This window comes from Rhipicephalus microplus, chromosome 5 (assembly GCF_043290135.1).
Source record: "Rhipicephalus microplus isolate Deutch F79 chromosome 5, USDA_Rmic, whole genome shotgun sequence".
Taxonomy (NCBI): Eukaryota; Metazoa; Arthropoda; class Arachnida; order Ixodida; family Ixodidae; genus Rhipicephalus; species Rhipicephalus microplus.
Window position 1 is genome coordinate 133,061,382 of NC_134704.1, and position 14,686 is coordinate 133,076,067.

Below are 14,686 nucleotides of genomic sequence, written 5' to 3' on the forward strand. Positions count from 1 at the left end.
TAAGGGGCACATAATTGCTTGGACCTATGACAGAAGAATTTCGGTTTCACCTCGCAATGTAACGCTTCGCTGTAAAACGCTTTAGGCCTTGCATCTCAACATCTTGTTCACATTTCGCATGTATGGGTGACGTAACCTAGTCAGACACCTTTCGAGCCTTTTGATACGTCTCCGAAGACAAGTGTCAATTATCTAGAATAAATGAACCGGTGAATTAATGAATCAATACACTCAGGAAGCTGAAACTGTCCATGCAGAAAAGAGCTAAAGTGTTTTATTTTTAAAATTTGTTTACCCCTTTGACCTGGGGGAACGGGGGGGGGGGTAAACAATCTACAACCTCAATAGAATATGTGAAGGAGTGAGGAGTGAATGAGTGAGTGAATGAGTGAGTGCGAACTGCTTTATCATGGTCCAGTGGCCCGAGAAAGAGCGCCGATAGTGAGCGAGAGCCCATATCTAGCCGGCGCCATGTCCACGCTCCCGATGACGCACACTCGCAGGGCAAAAAAAAATATATATATATTGTAGACGCACAGTGTGTTTGGAAAGCACACAAATTAAACCTACATCCTGGGCCGCTGCCCTTAATTGCTTGGAATTGGAGGCAGCTAAAAAATGTGTGCCATGCGAATTGGGACTTCCGCATAATTTATGCAGTCATCGTGAGAAAGTTCGGCAAGATTTTTATATGCTTGCATTCCTGCAACACATCCAGTTTCAAAATGAACTAAATTTGCAGCCTCTTTTCGATTTAATGATATTTGGCCATCGCAAATCTCTTTCTGATTTCCGGTTCCTTTGTGTATTTGTGAAGCGCAAACGCAGCTGTTCCCGGATATGAATAAATAAGTTTCGAATTAACCATGACCTTTCATCGACGCAAGGCCTTCAACCAAGACGGAGCTTCGATGTATCGAATTTCGACCGTGAACCTAGGTGCAATGCTTTTGCTGTTTTTTACGTACGTCGAAACTACAACAGGGATTACTTTTGAAGAAAGTGCGGCGGAGTTGTGCTGTAGGTATGCTTCCTATAACAACGAACGTGTTGGTCTAATCAGGTTAAAAAACTTTATTTAGTTTGCCGCGAATTGATGAGATGGGCCTTTGCCCTACATTGATTTAAGCCCAGTGTTTTGGACAATTTGCATTTTAACCTCGTGAGTTCAGTACGGTGGTCGGCATCACGTTTAGGTTTCATTCATTCTTAAAGTTGAGCAAGATGTGCTGTAGTATGACCATGCGAAGATGATGGCGTGAGCTAAACTTCTGCGTCAGATGGCGCATATTTTTGCAAACTGAGCTGATCTGATTTACAAAAATAATTAGTGATAATAGTGTTTATTCACGAACAAGATTCAGTTACATGCAGTGTGTGAGCTGTATATTTAGGTTTTCTTGGCAGCATTCCTGGGAGATTCCCTCTACACTCCGATTTACTTCTGCATGTGAATCAGTGCTCAAAAGCTAGTGGGCCATGCTGTCATAGGAATACATGGGACATCGGATTGATTTCATATATAAATTCAAACGTCCTTTCTTATCAATGATGACGTTGTAAGTACTGCACCGCGTGCGCGGGTCTGTGTGATACTGGGTTATGGTGTAAAGGCAACTCGCCTAAATTGCCACCTTGACTTATTACAGTAGCACATACAAACACATGTGTATCACCTTAAATAGCGAATACAGTGGTAAATCAATTTGGAAAAATCACTACATGCTCGTACCTATACCTCGAAATTTCACCAAATGTTATTTCATCAGTGAAAGCTGACGTGTCAAATTTCAAAGCGCAGCTTAAAATTTCGCTCGCAGACTTGGGGCATGTCATTTTGCGAATGCTCGACGGAAGAATATATTGTTGAATTACGTTCATAAGGGAGGTGGTGGCCTAGTGCTGCACCAGGGTGGCCAATGCTGCTACGATGAGGGAGTGCATTACCAGCAGGTGGTCGCCAGTGAGGCCTCACACCAGGCCTCTTCTTTTTTCGCATTTTCGCTTTTTTAACAATACTTTCGTCACGCGTTTTAAGTAAATATGCGATTGCGAATGGTCCAGCTTCTGCATTCGAATGAACTTCTGTCATTGCATGCTAGGCTGCTGTGCTAGCTCTAAGTAAGGGGCTGTGTTTCACTTTCGTAGCACTGTAGAATACCAGCTGACCACCTATCAGCTCTTAACTTCGCATGACTCGTAGATCGCCTGGCCTTTCCTTAACTATTTTAAAGTAGAAAAAAAGAAATACCACCTGACATGGTTTCGAACTTTGTTCAATTACGTTCTTAAGTAAATACGAAACTTAGCGACGTTGCGTTGTGTTGTGGTTTGATGTGGGGTGCACCATTGCTACCGCATACTCAAAGCTTGTTCAAATAGCTGTGCATGAAAAAGAAAAAAAAAACAAACAATAACAGAAGCACATAGAGAGGGTGATGGGTGGTTGATGAAACTAACAACTAAAATATATTGCTGCAAACAAACCTTATTTGTCGGCAATCACTGGGCGCATGCGCTGGAGTAATTACAAAAGCTTGAACCGAACACAGGGCAAAAGCAAAATCGAACTCTAATCACCGGAAGCCGAGCACATTTGAAAGTTTACTTCTCTGACACTGAGGCCTATAAGGGTGGTTCTTATAGACACGTCTTTCCTTGCAGTTGCTTGGAAGCGCAAGACAGACAAGATACCTTAAAAGTACTAAGCAGTGCTAGCGCTCACGCTGTTTAGTACATGCTCGAGTATGTAGTCTGTTTTACGCTCCTAAATACCTTCATGAATCAGTACAAGTTTTCTCAAGTTTCGGTGCTTCGCTAATTGCGTTGCAATGTAAAAGAAAAGCTTCCGCTCGCCTTGCCTTTTCCGGGACCTAAAATGCTGAAGCCATTAAACAATGGCGTCACCCACAGTGTCTAAAATGACGTGACAATTGTGCTCCGTAAAGTTGCAAGAGGGGCTTGATGTTTTTGTAGGCGATCGTTGATACAACGGCTTGGTCTGCCAAGTTACATTACTTAGGTTTTCAAACGGGACAATGGAGGGCTCAGAAACGGACAGATTTTTGTTTTCGTCGTTTTCTTTGGATCAGACCGCCATAATTTTGAGTGGAATGCGTACGTAACGGCCGACATAGTCTTTGGATAGCATATTCACCGTGACATGATGATGACGATGATGATGATGATCCATTTGCTTTGCTGGCACTCGCCCACAAAAGTGGATTGGCCAAGAGCCAGGTGGCAGGTCCTCAAGTTAGTTATCTATTTAGAATCATTAAATGAAATTTCAGTATAAAGCAAAAACAAATCGTAAAAGTATATGACAATCCTACACGAGTTAGCTGTCAGGCATTCGGATAGTCTCGGAGCCGAAAATATTACTAGCAATAGACTGACAAGGTAATCTTTTTGTCGCCATTGTGTACGCACACACAGCAGAGTAAACCTTCTGTGGCAATCACTCATTGTAATTTCTCTAAAGAATAAAATTACTGCCACGTTAATTTTTAAACCTAGCTTCTCAATTAGTTCGACCATGTTTTTTTCCTTTGGCAAGAATATCGGTTACAGAATAAACAAAAAAAGATCTGCTGTTTTTAATTCTTTTCAAAAGAAACATAACGGAGTTGCTGCGAGTTTAGCTTCATGTAAGTAATAGTTCAGGAACGGAATTCTGCGTCGTAATCTGGTGATTGCAATTTCTAACTGCTGAGATACGCACCACTGTTTTTTCCAGCAAAATCTTAGATGTACAAAGTTTTTGACTTTTGCTAATGATAATTTGTCTAACTTCTTGTGCAAACAATCATTTCTATATCTGAGTGTTGTTACATAAGCGAAATAAGGTCAAATGGGCAAGAGTGGTCTGCTTAAAGATGCTTTTGCTTATGAGTCTGCCATCTCATTCGTATAAATCCCGCACTGGCCAGGTACCCATAGCAAGCGGAATTTTTTCTGGTTTGCTGGTAAAAAACTACTGATCCTACTCATTAATGTTAAATTTCTTGCTGCAGATAGTGCAGTGCATACTTAGAGAGAATCAGTAAGTATGACTGCGTCTGATTAACTTGCAAGAAGTTTACGAAGTGCTAGAATTATCGCAAGTAATTTAGCAATGAACATAGGTATATAATCTGGTAATCAAACTGAAAAAGACAAGTAGAGAGAAGTGCATTAGATGCCTACTCCAGCCTTTTCGTTTAATACGGACGCATCCGTCGCAATAATGTTATTTATGGACAGATGAGTCAAGTAAACTTGTAACTGAATATTTAAACATTGAAGGGGCATTGTATCGCATTAGGGAGAAAAATATCATCACATTCTATTTTAAGTTTTGAATTAGGCATTCTTGTTGAGGTAATCTGATAGATATTCACATCCAGAGGTTCTAGCAGCGCTTCAACGAACCTAATCTCAGGGGACTGCAGTCTTGACCGTTGTGTTCCAAAAAAATGCGCTTGGTTCTGTAGAAAAATGTAAGACGTTTGTCTTGGAGGCGAATTGTATATTTTTAAGACAGGTTGAACTGTAATTATCCTAAAGCGAGTGAACACAGCTGGAAGACGCGCTTCCACAAACAAAACTTAATTTTGAGTAAGTTTAGGGAGCCCAAGACACAAGCTTCTCTTTCTAATAATACTAAATGTCTCATCTTATATGCCACGCTCCCAGAAAATAATACGCACATGAATTTCGTAATAGACCCCTCATACATCTTGTAAATCATCAATGAACTCCTTCGCAATTCTATTTTTCCCCCAAATTTTTGTAAACACCCTGAAGCACGTGACGCTTTGCAGCCAACTTTGTCTATGTGGCTTTTCCAATTTAACGTTCTAATATATACGATGCCTGGGCATTTCAAGGAATCAACCTTGGGAATGAGGTCATTACGATACATCAGATAAATATTGACAGGATTTTTAAAAGAGAACGGTAGAAGCGCACTTTTTTTGACGTTCAATGACATATGGATATTGTAAAGCCATGCTTCCAGCATGTTCATGTAATGCTGTAATGCCTGTTCTGTAATGCCTGATACTATAGGTGCAGATAACTGTTTGTTGCAAGGAAAGCAATATCATCGGCATAAACGTTAATTTTAGTACCCCGATGAGTTGGAATGGAACTTAGCAATATATTGAATAAAACTGTGAATTACACTGAGCCCTGAGGTACAGCTCGTGTCTGGTTATGTCGTTTAGAAGAGCATCCACACAAGAAAATATCAAATTATCTGTCTTTTGCAAACTCTGTAATCCATAGTGTTACATATTTTAGAAATCAATAGTCTTGCATCTGCTGGATTAGAATAGAATACTACACTTTATCGTACGCTTTAGCTCAATCTTGAGTCACTAGTGCACAGTATTCGTGCCGATGACGAGCCAGCTATGTACGACTTCGACTTTCCTAATCCACATGTGCACACCAAATGGAGCATCCCGATCTAAAGTCAATTTAACTGAGGCTTAGTATTGTATGCTAGTGATATAGTTCGGGCATTCAAGACTCTTTCTACGAGTTTGACCAGGTTAGACGTTAATGAAATAAGCCTACTGTTATCCAGAGTCAATTCTATTCACTGTTTCTTTAGTAGCGGACTTATTTTTGAAAGCTTCCAGTCTGCCAGAATTCAAGAATATTTCAGTGAATAACTAACTATATTACAAATTTCAAGTGGGGATATTTCGTGTAGCACTTTTATTATTGTAGGGGTCACCCCATCAGGTCCAGGATCAGTGGGTGGTAAGCACTTTATCCCATCCGCCAGTTCAGCTTAAGATACCTCCTTGAAACCAACCGCCCTTAATTTCATCATGGGTTTTGGCAATATTGTCGTAAACCACTTTTTCAAGCCTTTAGCAATATTTTCCGAGAAATCGGAGAGTTCGCGAGGAGAGACAATGGTGGAACCAACGCTTTCTGATTGTAGAATTATTTTTCTCGCACGCAAAAACCCGAAAAGCGCTTTCTTATTTTTAGATTAGATAAATAAATTTATTCTTATCATGGCCTTCTCTTTCTTTGCGCACTGTACGCCTAAAATCAGCGGCCATGAATTTATATTCACACCGATTTTCGGGGCATTGGTTGATAACAGCTTTTTCTAAGCCACTTTTCGATGTACCCCCTGACACATTCTAAATTCACCCACATACTATAAAAGATCCCACCGGGTCTGAGCTTATAGTAAACGTATAATTTTTAATGATCGCTTGATAGCGCACACAGACTCATAGTCCTAGGTCTTCTTGCATTTCTTCGCGAGAAATTGACGTAGGGTTTAAGTGTTTTTGAAATTGGACATAAGAAACAAATGAGCCAAATGTTCCTGCCAAACTTAACGTTGGGAACTTAATTTCAAAACTGTTGGGAAGGTGGCCGCTGTTTCTGGCACAATCTAAGATATCCCTAACAATCTGAAAGACAATCTGTTTTCATTTGAGCATATCCACGAGGATATTCTCAAAATGGAGCTGCAAAATATTAAATTTATAGTCATTTAAACTTACCTCTAACAAATGTAGCAGCATGTGAGTTCAAGCAGGAAACGTTTTATCAAGCGTCCATTGCCACAAACGTCGTCCATATACATCAGATCTGAAGCCCCAAGACACAAGTTGTGAAATGAAATTACCATGCACTAATATATATTTTCTGCATAAAGCTAACATGATATCATGACATCTCGTGTCCTGAACTCCTGCCGGAAAGTATGTATTTGCAAAAGAAAAAGGTGAGCAGTCTGCTGGTGTTATGTCTAACACCAAAATTTTGCAGTCCGTATCCATGCACTGATAGGATATCTTGGCTCTTTGACTAAACTTTGTTAGTATTAGGAAAGTCAGACCGCCACGTCTACTAGGCCAACCCAGCTGGGTTAACAAATTATATTTTTAGGTAAAAATTTTTACCGTTAGCAAGCCAGGTTTTCTGAATAGCAATTATGTCCGGATAAATTTTTGAAAAAATATATTGTAAATCTGCTATTGGCGACCAAATAGATCGGCAATTTCACTGTAGATTTTTAGTGAACCTATTTTGACGGTAGATGAGCAGTAGAAACTGCCTGATTTAGAGTACGTTTTTTGAAGAAATTATTTTTGACAGGTTCTGAAATAATTCTTTCTTTGACAGGTGTTTTTCTTGATTTAGAGCTTTAAGAAGAGTTTTTTGGAGGGGAAGATCTGTTACGGTTCAGAGTCTTTTGAGATTCTGTGTCCGTACCTGTGATGTCTCATCTTGAGCAATGGCCCGTTCCAGAATTTATATACTAAAGAAAATGATGTCGCGCTTGAATTAGTGACTATTGTAGATGTAAGAGAAACGGATGCAATGAGCTACCTGTGTCACTCAGGATATGAATTCCACAATATGCTGAAACCACATGCATTGATTATTTTTTTCATTTCTTCATACTGTTTCCTTTTTTATCTTTGTCCGTTGCTTTTTGTAGGCTTTTTTGTACAATTATCTGCCAACTCGCCCAGTTATTCATCTTCTTCTTTATTATCTAAGCAAAGTTTCCTATCACGATGTGCATCATACCGTAGTTTTGATTCATCAATATCCTGTAATTAAGAAAAGTGGTGTCTTGCGTTTCGTATCAGCCGCCGGAATGAACAGATAAAGAACGCGTCGGATCGCAGTGAGTACACCTCGAATAAATTTTTTTGTAGACGTGGACAGGGAGACGATGACGAAATTCGTCGAATGCGTCATGGTTGTTCTACCGGAGAAGGTGAGTACTAAGCACTGATTTCCAGGTAGGAAGGGTAGGTGAGGGGGTATTCTGTAAGTTCAGGGCTGCGCAATATTCAGAGGTTAATGAGGACAGAGTTGATTACTAAATACCGGGAACTTAACCCAATTATCTCTTTTTTATTTCTCTTTGAACCCACTGCATTCTGCTGGCGCCCTTACCACCACTGCACGCCCACAAAGAAACAAAACAAGTTACTACTAAGGATGTCCACGACAAAGATCTGTGTGTCAACGCTGTGTTGACGCCATTTATAAACACAATGCCCACACTACTTATCGGATTGACAACCCGATAAGCTTGAAGCGCACTGCAGGACCGCCATATGATGAAGCCAGTTCTTGCAAGCCTTCTTTCACAACTTCGCTTAATTGCTGGCACGTTATGGGGCGAGTAACTATCATCTCTACTCCCTATACACCATGCTCTAATAAGACAAAAAAATTACATACCTTGCGACAATCATATTTTTCATTTACCCACGTCAGAACAATGACTACAAAGACATCTAGCCAGGTTATTGCGCGTGTGTTTGCTGGTTCCGTAAATGACTTCCAGTTTCCTCGTAATAGAATAGGCTCGCCAATTTTCGTTCAAAATCATGAGAAGAACAAGAACATGTTGGCATGTATTTTCGCTAAAATACACAGCATAAAAACCATCCATTGGATCTGCCAATACTTCAGAGGAATAGAGGCGGTGTTCATAAAGAAACTGAAGGACTGCAGGAACTTCCAGTACATTGCCAAAAAATGAGTTTTTCCCCTCAGACCTCGATTATCCCCCATGGCTGTTCCCGCTACTCATGATCGAAGTGTCTGTAGCTGGCATATTTAGAAAAAAAATACATGTTCATAGGAGCCATACAACAACTAGTACTTTAGAAGATATTAACGTGATATTCTGGTTGCATGCAAATGGCTTCAGTATAAACACGTCTCCCAGTTCAGCAATTATTGTACCACACCTCAATGTACGAAATTCATGTAACTTGTCTCGCGTGACATTGTCTACAGCAGCTGCATTGTTTGCTATTCTAAGTGCTTTAACCTTGATCAGTTTGGTAAGAGATGCTTAATGATAGGTAATTTTTTGTGATTTACAAGTAGCATGAGCATCAGCCGGTAGGGAAAAACCAAAAACAATGAATGAAAGCCTGATTTCTAACATACTTAAATAGCTCACAAAAACAGAGCAAAAGAACTATGAAGTAATGTTTCAGTGGATACCGGGACATTCAACCACATCAAATAACACAACAGCTGATGAAACCACATGACAAGCATATTAAAGATGGTTTAGTTTCTATTACAACATCAAAAATTGAAGTGTGCCACATTTTAAAATCCGACTTTCAATATGTGTAAAAATACGTGGTCGGACTAAACATCAAACGTGATATATATATATATATATATATATATATATATATATATATAGTACGACGCACGTTGGTTTTGCACGGAATATTCTGACCAACGTTTCGGCTGGTGGACCAGCCTTTGTTACTTTGACAAAGGCTAGTTGTCAAAGAACAAAGGCTGGTTCACCCGTCGAAACGTCGATCAGAATATACCATGCAAAACCAACGTGCGTCGTACTCTATTTTCCCTCATTCTACCAGGGCCAGCGTTACTTCCTTGCTGCAACTACACACACACACACACACACACACACACACACACACACACACACACACACACACACACACACACACACACACACACACATATATATATATATATATATATATATATATATATATATATATATATATATATATATATATATATATATATATATATATATATATATATATATATATATGCGGTAGAAAAAGAGGTCGACAAATGTGCGAAAACACAAGTTTTACTAACGTTTCGGCAGGTGGGCCTGCCTTCGTGGGAGTGTCGTCGTGTAATCCCAAACCGAAACGTTTAGGAATAATAAAAGTGTTTCGTCGTACGTCATGCTTTCTCGCTTGTTGTTACTACAGAACTAGGGCGCTTCCTTCACTGTTACGTATATATATATATATATATATATATATATATATATATATATATATATATATATATATATATATATATATATATATATATAAACACCCTCTTTTGTGCCCTGATCTTGCAGGCGTCATCGCACTAATCGAGAAAGGATGAACGATATTAGAAGTGGGGCAGCTTACTCTCGCCAAAAGTAACAGGAGTGGTTGTTGCCAGAGTGAATAGAGTCAGGACATCCGATTATTTGTGCATCCACAGAGACGCCTTGAGCTGAGGCGCCACTAAACAAGCTCAAATTTTTTCGTAAGGAACCTGGAGCACCGAAAAGGTGGCATCCAGCACAGTTCAAACGGCGAAGCGCCTCAACTTGGCTTTCAAGAAGATGTTAAAGGTGTTCTGTTATTTTCACGCTGGCCTCGAGGGCAAGCAAGAACTATTGCCACACGATGGTCCCGAAGTCCGGATTGTACGGCGTCGAGAATCAAAACAATGTTGGCGAAAGGCATCTGTTTCGCACTCACCTCCAGGCTCATGAAGAGTGCTTCGACCATTTCCTACGTGCCAGAGAAACAGGCCAGTCAATGCAACTTTGATAGCATGATAGAGGACGTTGTAAGTGTCCAAGTGGTTTTTGATATCACGTTGGTCAAACTTCGTGTTGAAGACACCGTGAGACCAAAACACAATGCTTGAAAAAGTGATTACACTCTGCAAGACAGGATGTCTTTGGTGGCAGGAAGGAAATAAGAACTAGAAAGAAGGCAGGGAGGTTAACCTGGCAAGTTGGCTCCCCTACGCTGAGGGATTGGGAAGGGAGAGCATAAAATGGAAGATAGAGGAGAAAGAAAGAGAAGATACAAGAAAATAGCCAGTAAATGGGATGACGCGTAAGCAGCGGTGGCACTATACAAAAGTCAAAGGCGTTCACATAGGCCTGTAGTTTTCAGAAAGTGCAAGAGAAACTTGGCTGCTTTGTCAGCACACAAATGATGACGACGTCGACAGTGCTCCAGCAGCATCTGCACTGAGAGTGGCGGATTTTCAAATCGTCGCAACTCGTCGGAACGTTTTCATCCCTCTGAGGCAAGTCGAAAGCAATGACATAGCGGATGATTGATGCCTTCTTACGTACCGCAGTCCTCGCATTCTGCACTGTCGATCACTCCAATAAAAGTTGTAAATGCCTAACCTAACTGAAGCCGACAAGGAAGCGAAGCTTCGTCGATGAAGTCCGGATGGAGGTCGGACTCCCAGTTGCGTGTTTAATTGGAGGAGTCTCGCAGGTGTTATGCTAGGTTGTTCCACTCCATGAGACATAGTCTACGTGCCAGGGGATGAAGCTGGATTGCAGCGTCTGTCCTTAATAGAAGAATCGGAAAGGTGTGCTCTCCTTGGTGAGATCTGCGAGCCGCGTTGTCTGCGCTATCAGTGCCACAAAAACTCACGTGCGAGATTGTCAAGCATTATTACAACGTCAAAAAAGAGGCCACTAGTTAATTTTCAATGACTGCCTGTTCATTGTTGGAGGGAACTGGTGGAAGTCGTGAAGAAAGCAATGGTGATATGCCAAATAGAGTTAAGGGCCTTTTTTCTGTGGTCAGTGAAGCACATCTACGTATTATGGTATGTTCCAGAAAAGCAGTTGGAACCCACCGATATGCTGTCGAGGTCAGCAATTCCAAGGGATGTCATCGCCGTGAACAAACGGAAGATGTTGAGGTGGGCGCCATCTAATTACTATCGACAACTGTGGGTGAATAAAATGTGACACGCCTGGGAAGCGATGCATCGGCAGATTGTTATCTAAAAGATGCTCTAGGGTGCATATGGACATGGGTGACAGTGGTTGTCTGAGGATGCCTCAAACCTATCGCGCCGGTGGAGATAGTACAAAGCAAATTACAAGTTTTGTTTTTGTGTCAACGATGGGTTATGTCTCTTGGTGAGAAACGTTTTGCTGCACTATTGTTGTGATTATGCACTCTTGGTTTTTTTTTCAGTTTCGTCTATCTGCTCAGCGTATGTTCGACATGTTTGGTGGCATGAGTAAGACAGATGTTGTGCTCCTTATGTGTAAGTCAGCTATGGATGCTGCGACCGCCTTGGTGAGCCAAAACATTTTTTGCTATCCAAATACGCACTTGATCTCATGACATGAACACATCCACAAAACTTTACGTCATCCTTCGAAGTATGTATAAAAAATTCCACGGTGCTTACGCAGCTTGGAGACGCTGGCATGACTTTCGCTTAGCTTGAATGTAAGATTGATGGAGCCAGTCGTTTTGAGGTTTTTACCGAAGGTCGTAGAGCTATCGCTCTAAAAATGTCGCCGAGAACGACAAAGCGTATGCCATCGCATTTGCGATTGTGCCACTTTGACTGTACCGCTTTAACGTTATCTGCGACGTTATTGGGCGATAGTTCTGCTACCCTTCGTAAAGACGTAAAAAAACAACTGGTTCCCTCATTGTGAGATTTAAGCTAAACGAAGGTCACGCCAGCATCTCCGAGCCCTGTCCGTGCCGTAGACATTTGTTACATATGACTTATGAGATTGCGTGAACTTATTGCGGCTGAGTTCGCACTCACGTGAAAAGCTATCAGCGCGGAAGGAAAAGTGTGCTCACATGCGTGTATTTCAAAGACGGGTTGCGAAATCTTGCGCAGTACTTAGACGGCTTTTTGAAGACCAAAACGGAAAGTGTCAGTTGCCTTACACGTGTAGTCGGTGAGAACGATTCTAGCCCTTAGACATGTCGGAAGTACGACCATTGCTGTCTGAAAAATTGTTCTAGGACATGTTCTTCAAATTAGCTTTACATCCCTATAACCTGCTGCAGAAATATTAGAGTTTGTATAGTTTATGCAGTTTGGCAAGAACATCGAATCGCAAATGTTATTTTGATTCAGGATTTGCCCAACACCATATCTTAGTGTTATGGGGACCTCCTTTTTGCATTAAGGCAATTTGTAACGGGAACTCGTTTAAACATTGGCAAAAAACGATTAACGAGCTTGCGTTCCTGCCTTACAGTGAGGTGTACACCACTGTAGTAGGGCTGAATACTAAAGCCCTTGAAGAAGAAAAAAGAACTGTCAACAGTTTAGAAATTTGTTGCCCACATCATAAACTGCTGGGAGGAATGGAATGGCAATATATTTAATTACTCTTTCTGTTACAGTTTGATGACTTTGTGACAATGTATGCGGTAAGTAATTCTTGTTTTTTTTTCAGAGAAGCTGTCTATGCTTTTTGTCTCGCCGCATGGCTTAAACGGCAGCTGGGCGGATACTCGCGACAGAAAGGGGGTATGCGCCAAGCCGCTCATGCAAGGGTATCGTATAGTATAAAGAAGGGTTACGATATATATATATATATATATATATATATATATATATATATATATATATATATATATAAGCGCAAACAAAGACGAAACATCTAGACAGGACACACAAACGCAGCGCTGTGTCCCTTCGAGATGTTCTGTTTTCGTTTGTGCTGATAAATCTGTCGTAATAATGAACCGACTCGCCCAAACAGCAGTCAGATCGACGGGGTAGGAAAGACAAGGTAGGGTAGCGGGGTGAGTTGTCAGGGTGAGTTCGAAGGAAAGGAGAAGAAGAGAGGGCACAGCATGGCATAGCCGTGTATAGTATAGCGTATACTCTACATAGGTCTAAGTGCCAAGCAGCTTCTAGCAGAACATAGCTATGCTTAGTGTGGTATAGCAGGGGGGGGGGAGGAGAAGGAGAGCGAAGGATGAAAAGGAGTAAGAGATGGGTGGAAAAAAAGAAAGAGGGTAAAGGGTGAAGCATAGCATAGGCTCTTATAGTATAGTTTGTCAACGGTGTATAAAAGAGAAGGGATGTTGAAGTGCTTCAACGTAAGGGTGCGGAAGAGGAAATGATTTAAAAAGTTTCTATGAGACAGGGCGTAGATGCTTTTTTCTGTTCCTCGGGAGCTTGCTTCGTTGTTGCTCGTGGTGGCACTATAGAACGCTGGTATGTTCTATTCAGCGTCAAAACAGGTAAATTATCTACGCGACGCGTGGGATGTGTGTGACTGGCCTGACCTGTGAAAAAGTTTGTGCTGATTGAACTGACCGATGTTTACATGATATGCTGAGTGATAAGCAAAACTTTTTATACACCTCAAACGGAGCTAATCTGCACCTCTATTGTCCGAACTATGCGTGTACTCTCCTATTGTATGATATTGGGATCCTAGGTAAGGACTGGGCAAGGTGTAGCGAGTGAGTGAAGGGAATTCATAAGGTCCAATACAGGCGCGATTGAAATCAACGTCACCTGGATAGGCGCCCTCGGGGAGCATCAAGTTGGACTTGACGGCTCTCGCGCAGGCACTCTGGATGGCCAACATGTGAAACGCCTGATGCCGGTAGTTAACCAGCTATTTCAGTTTTTCTTCAGTGAAAAGGGGACCCATAGATAGATCGATAGATATGTGGGGTTTAGTGTCCCAAAACTACCATAAGATGATGAGAGACGCTATAGTGCGGGGCTCCGGAAATTTCGACCACCTGGGGTTCTTTAACTTGAACCCATTCCTGAGCACACGAGTATACAGTATTTTCACCTCCACCGAAAATGCAGTCGCCACAGCCGGGATTCAATCCAGTGAGCTGCGGTCCAGCAGCTCGCTGGACCTTAGCCACTAGGCCACCGCGCCGGGGCGAAAAGAGGACCGGCAGATGTGCCGTGTCACAGGACATGTTTGCAGTTCGCATAACCACCACGCACCCTTGGTAGCAAGCAGTGCGAAAAACAACACGGACACACATGAAGAAATGCCGGGAAACAGCCGTGAAAGAAATCTTTTACTTTGCCATAGCATGAGGAACGGGTCATTAGGGCGCTATGGTTGTTGAGCGAGATAGGGCGG

At 41.5% G+C, this 14,686-nt stretch overlaps 1 protein-coding gene across 1 annotated transcript; it reads left to right on the forward strand.

Moving 5' to 3' along the window:
- Nucleotides 1–609: 609 nt before the first annotated feature.
- LOC142817575 (uncharacterized) lies at nucleotides 610–14,168 on the forward strand. The gene is made up of 5 exons (XM_075894618.1): nucleotides 610–1,020; nucleotides 7,689–7,750; nucleotides 11,778–11,882; nucleotides 12,963–12,989; nucleotides 14,145–14,168. The coding sequence occupies exons 1-5, from the start codon at nucleotides 867–869 to the stop codon at nucleotides 14,166–14,168; spliced, it is 372 nt and encodes a 123-aa protein (XP_075750733.1). The 5' UTR covers nucleotides 610–866.
- Nucleotides 14,169–14,686: the final 518 nt, after the last annotated feature.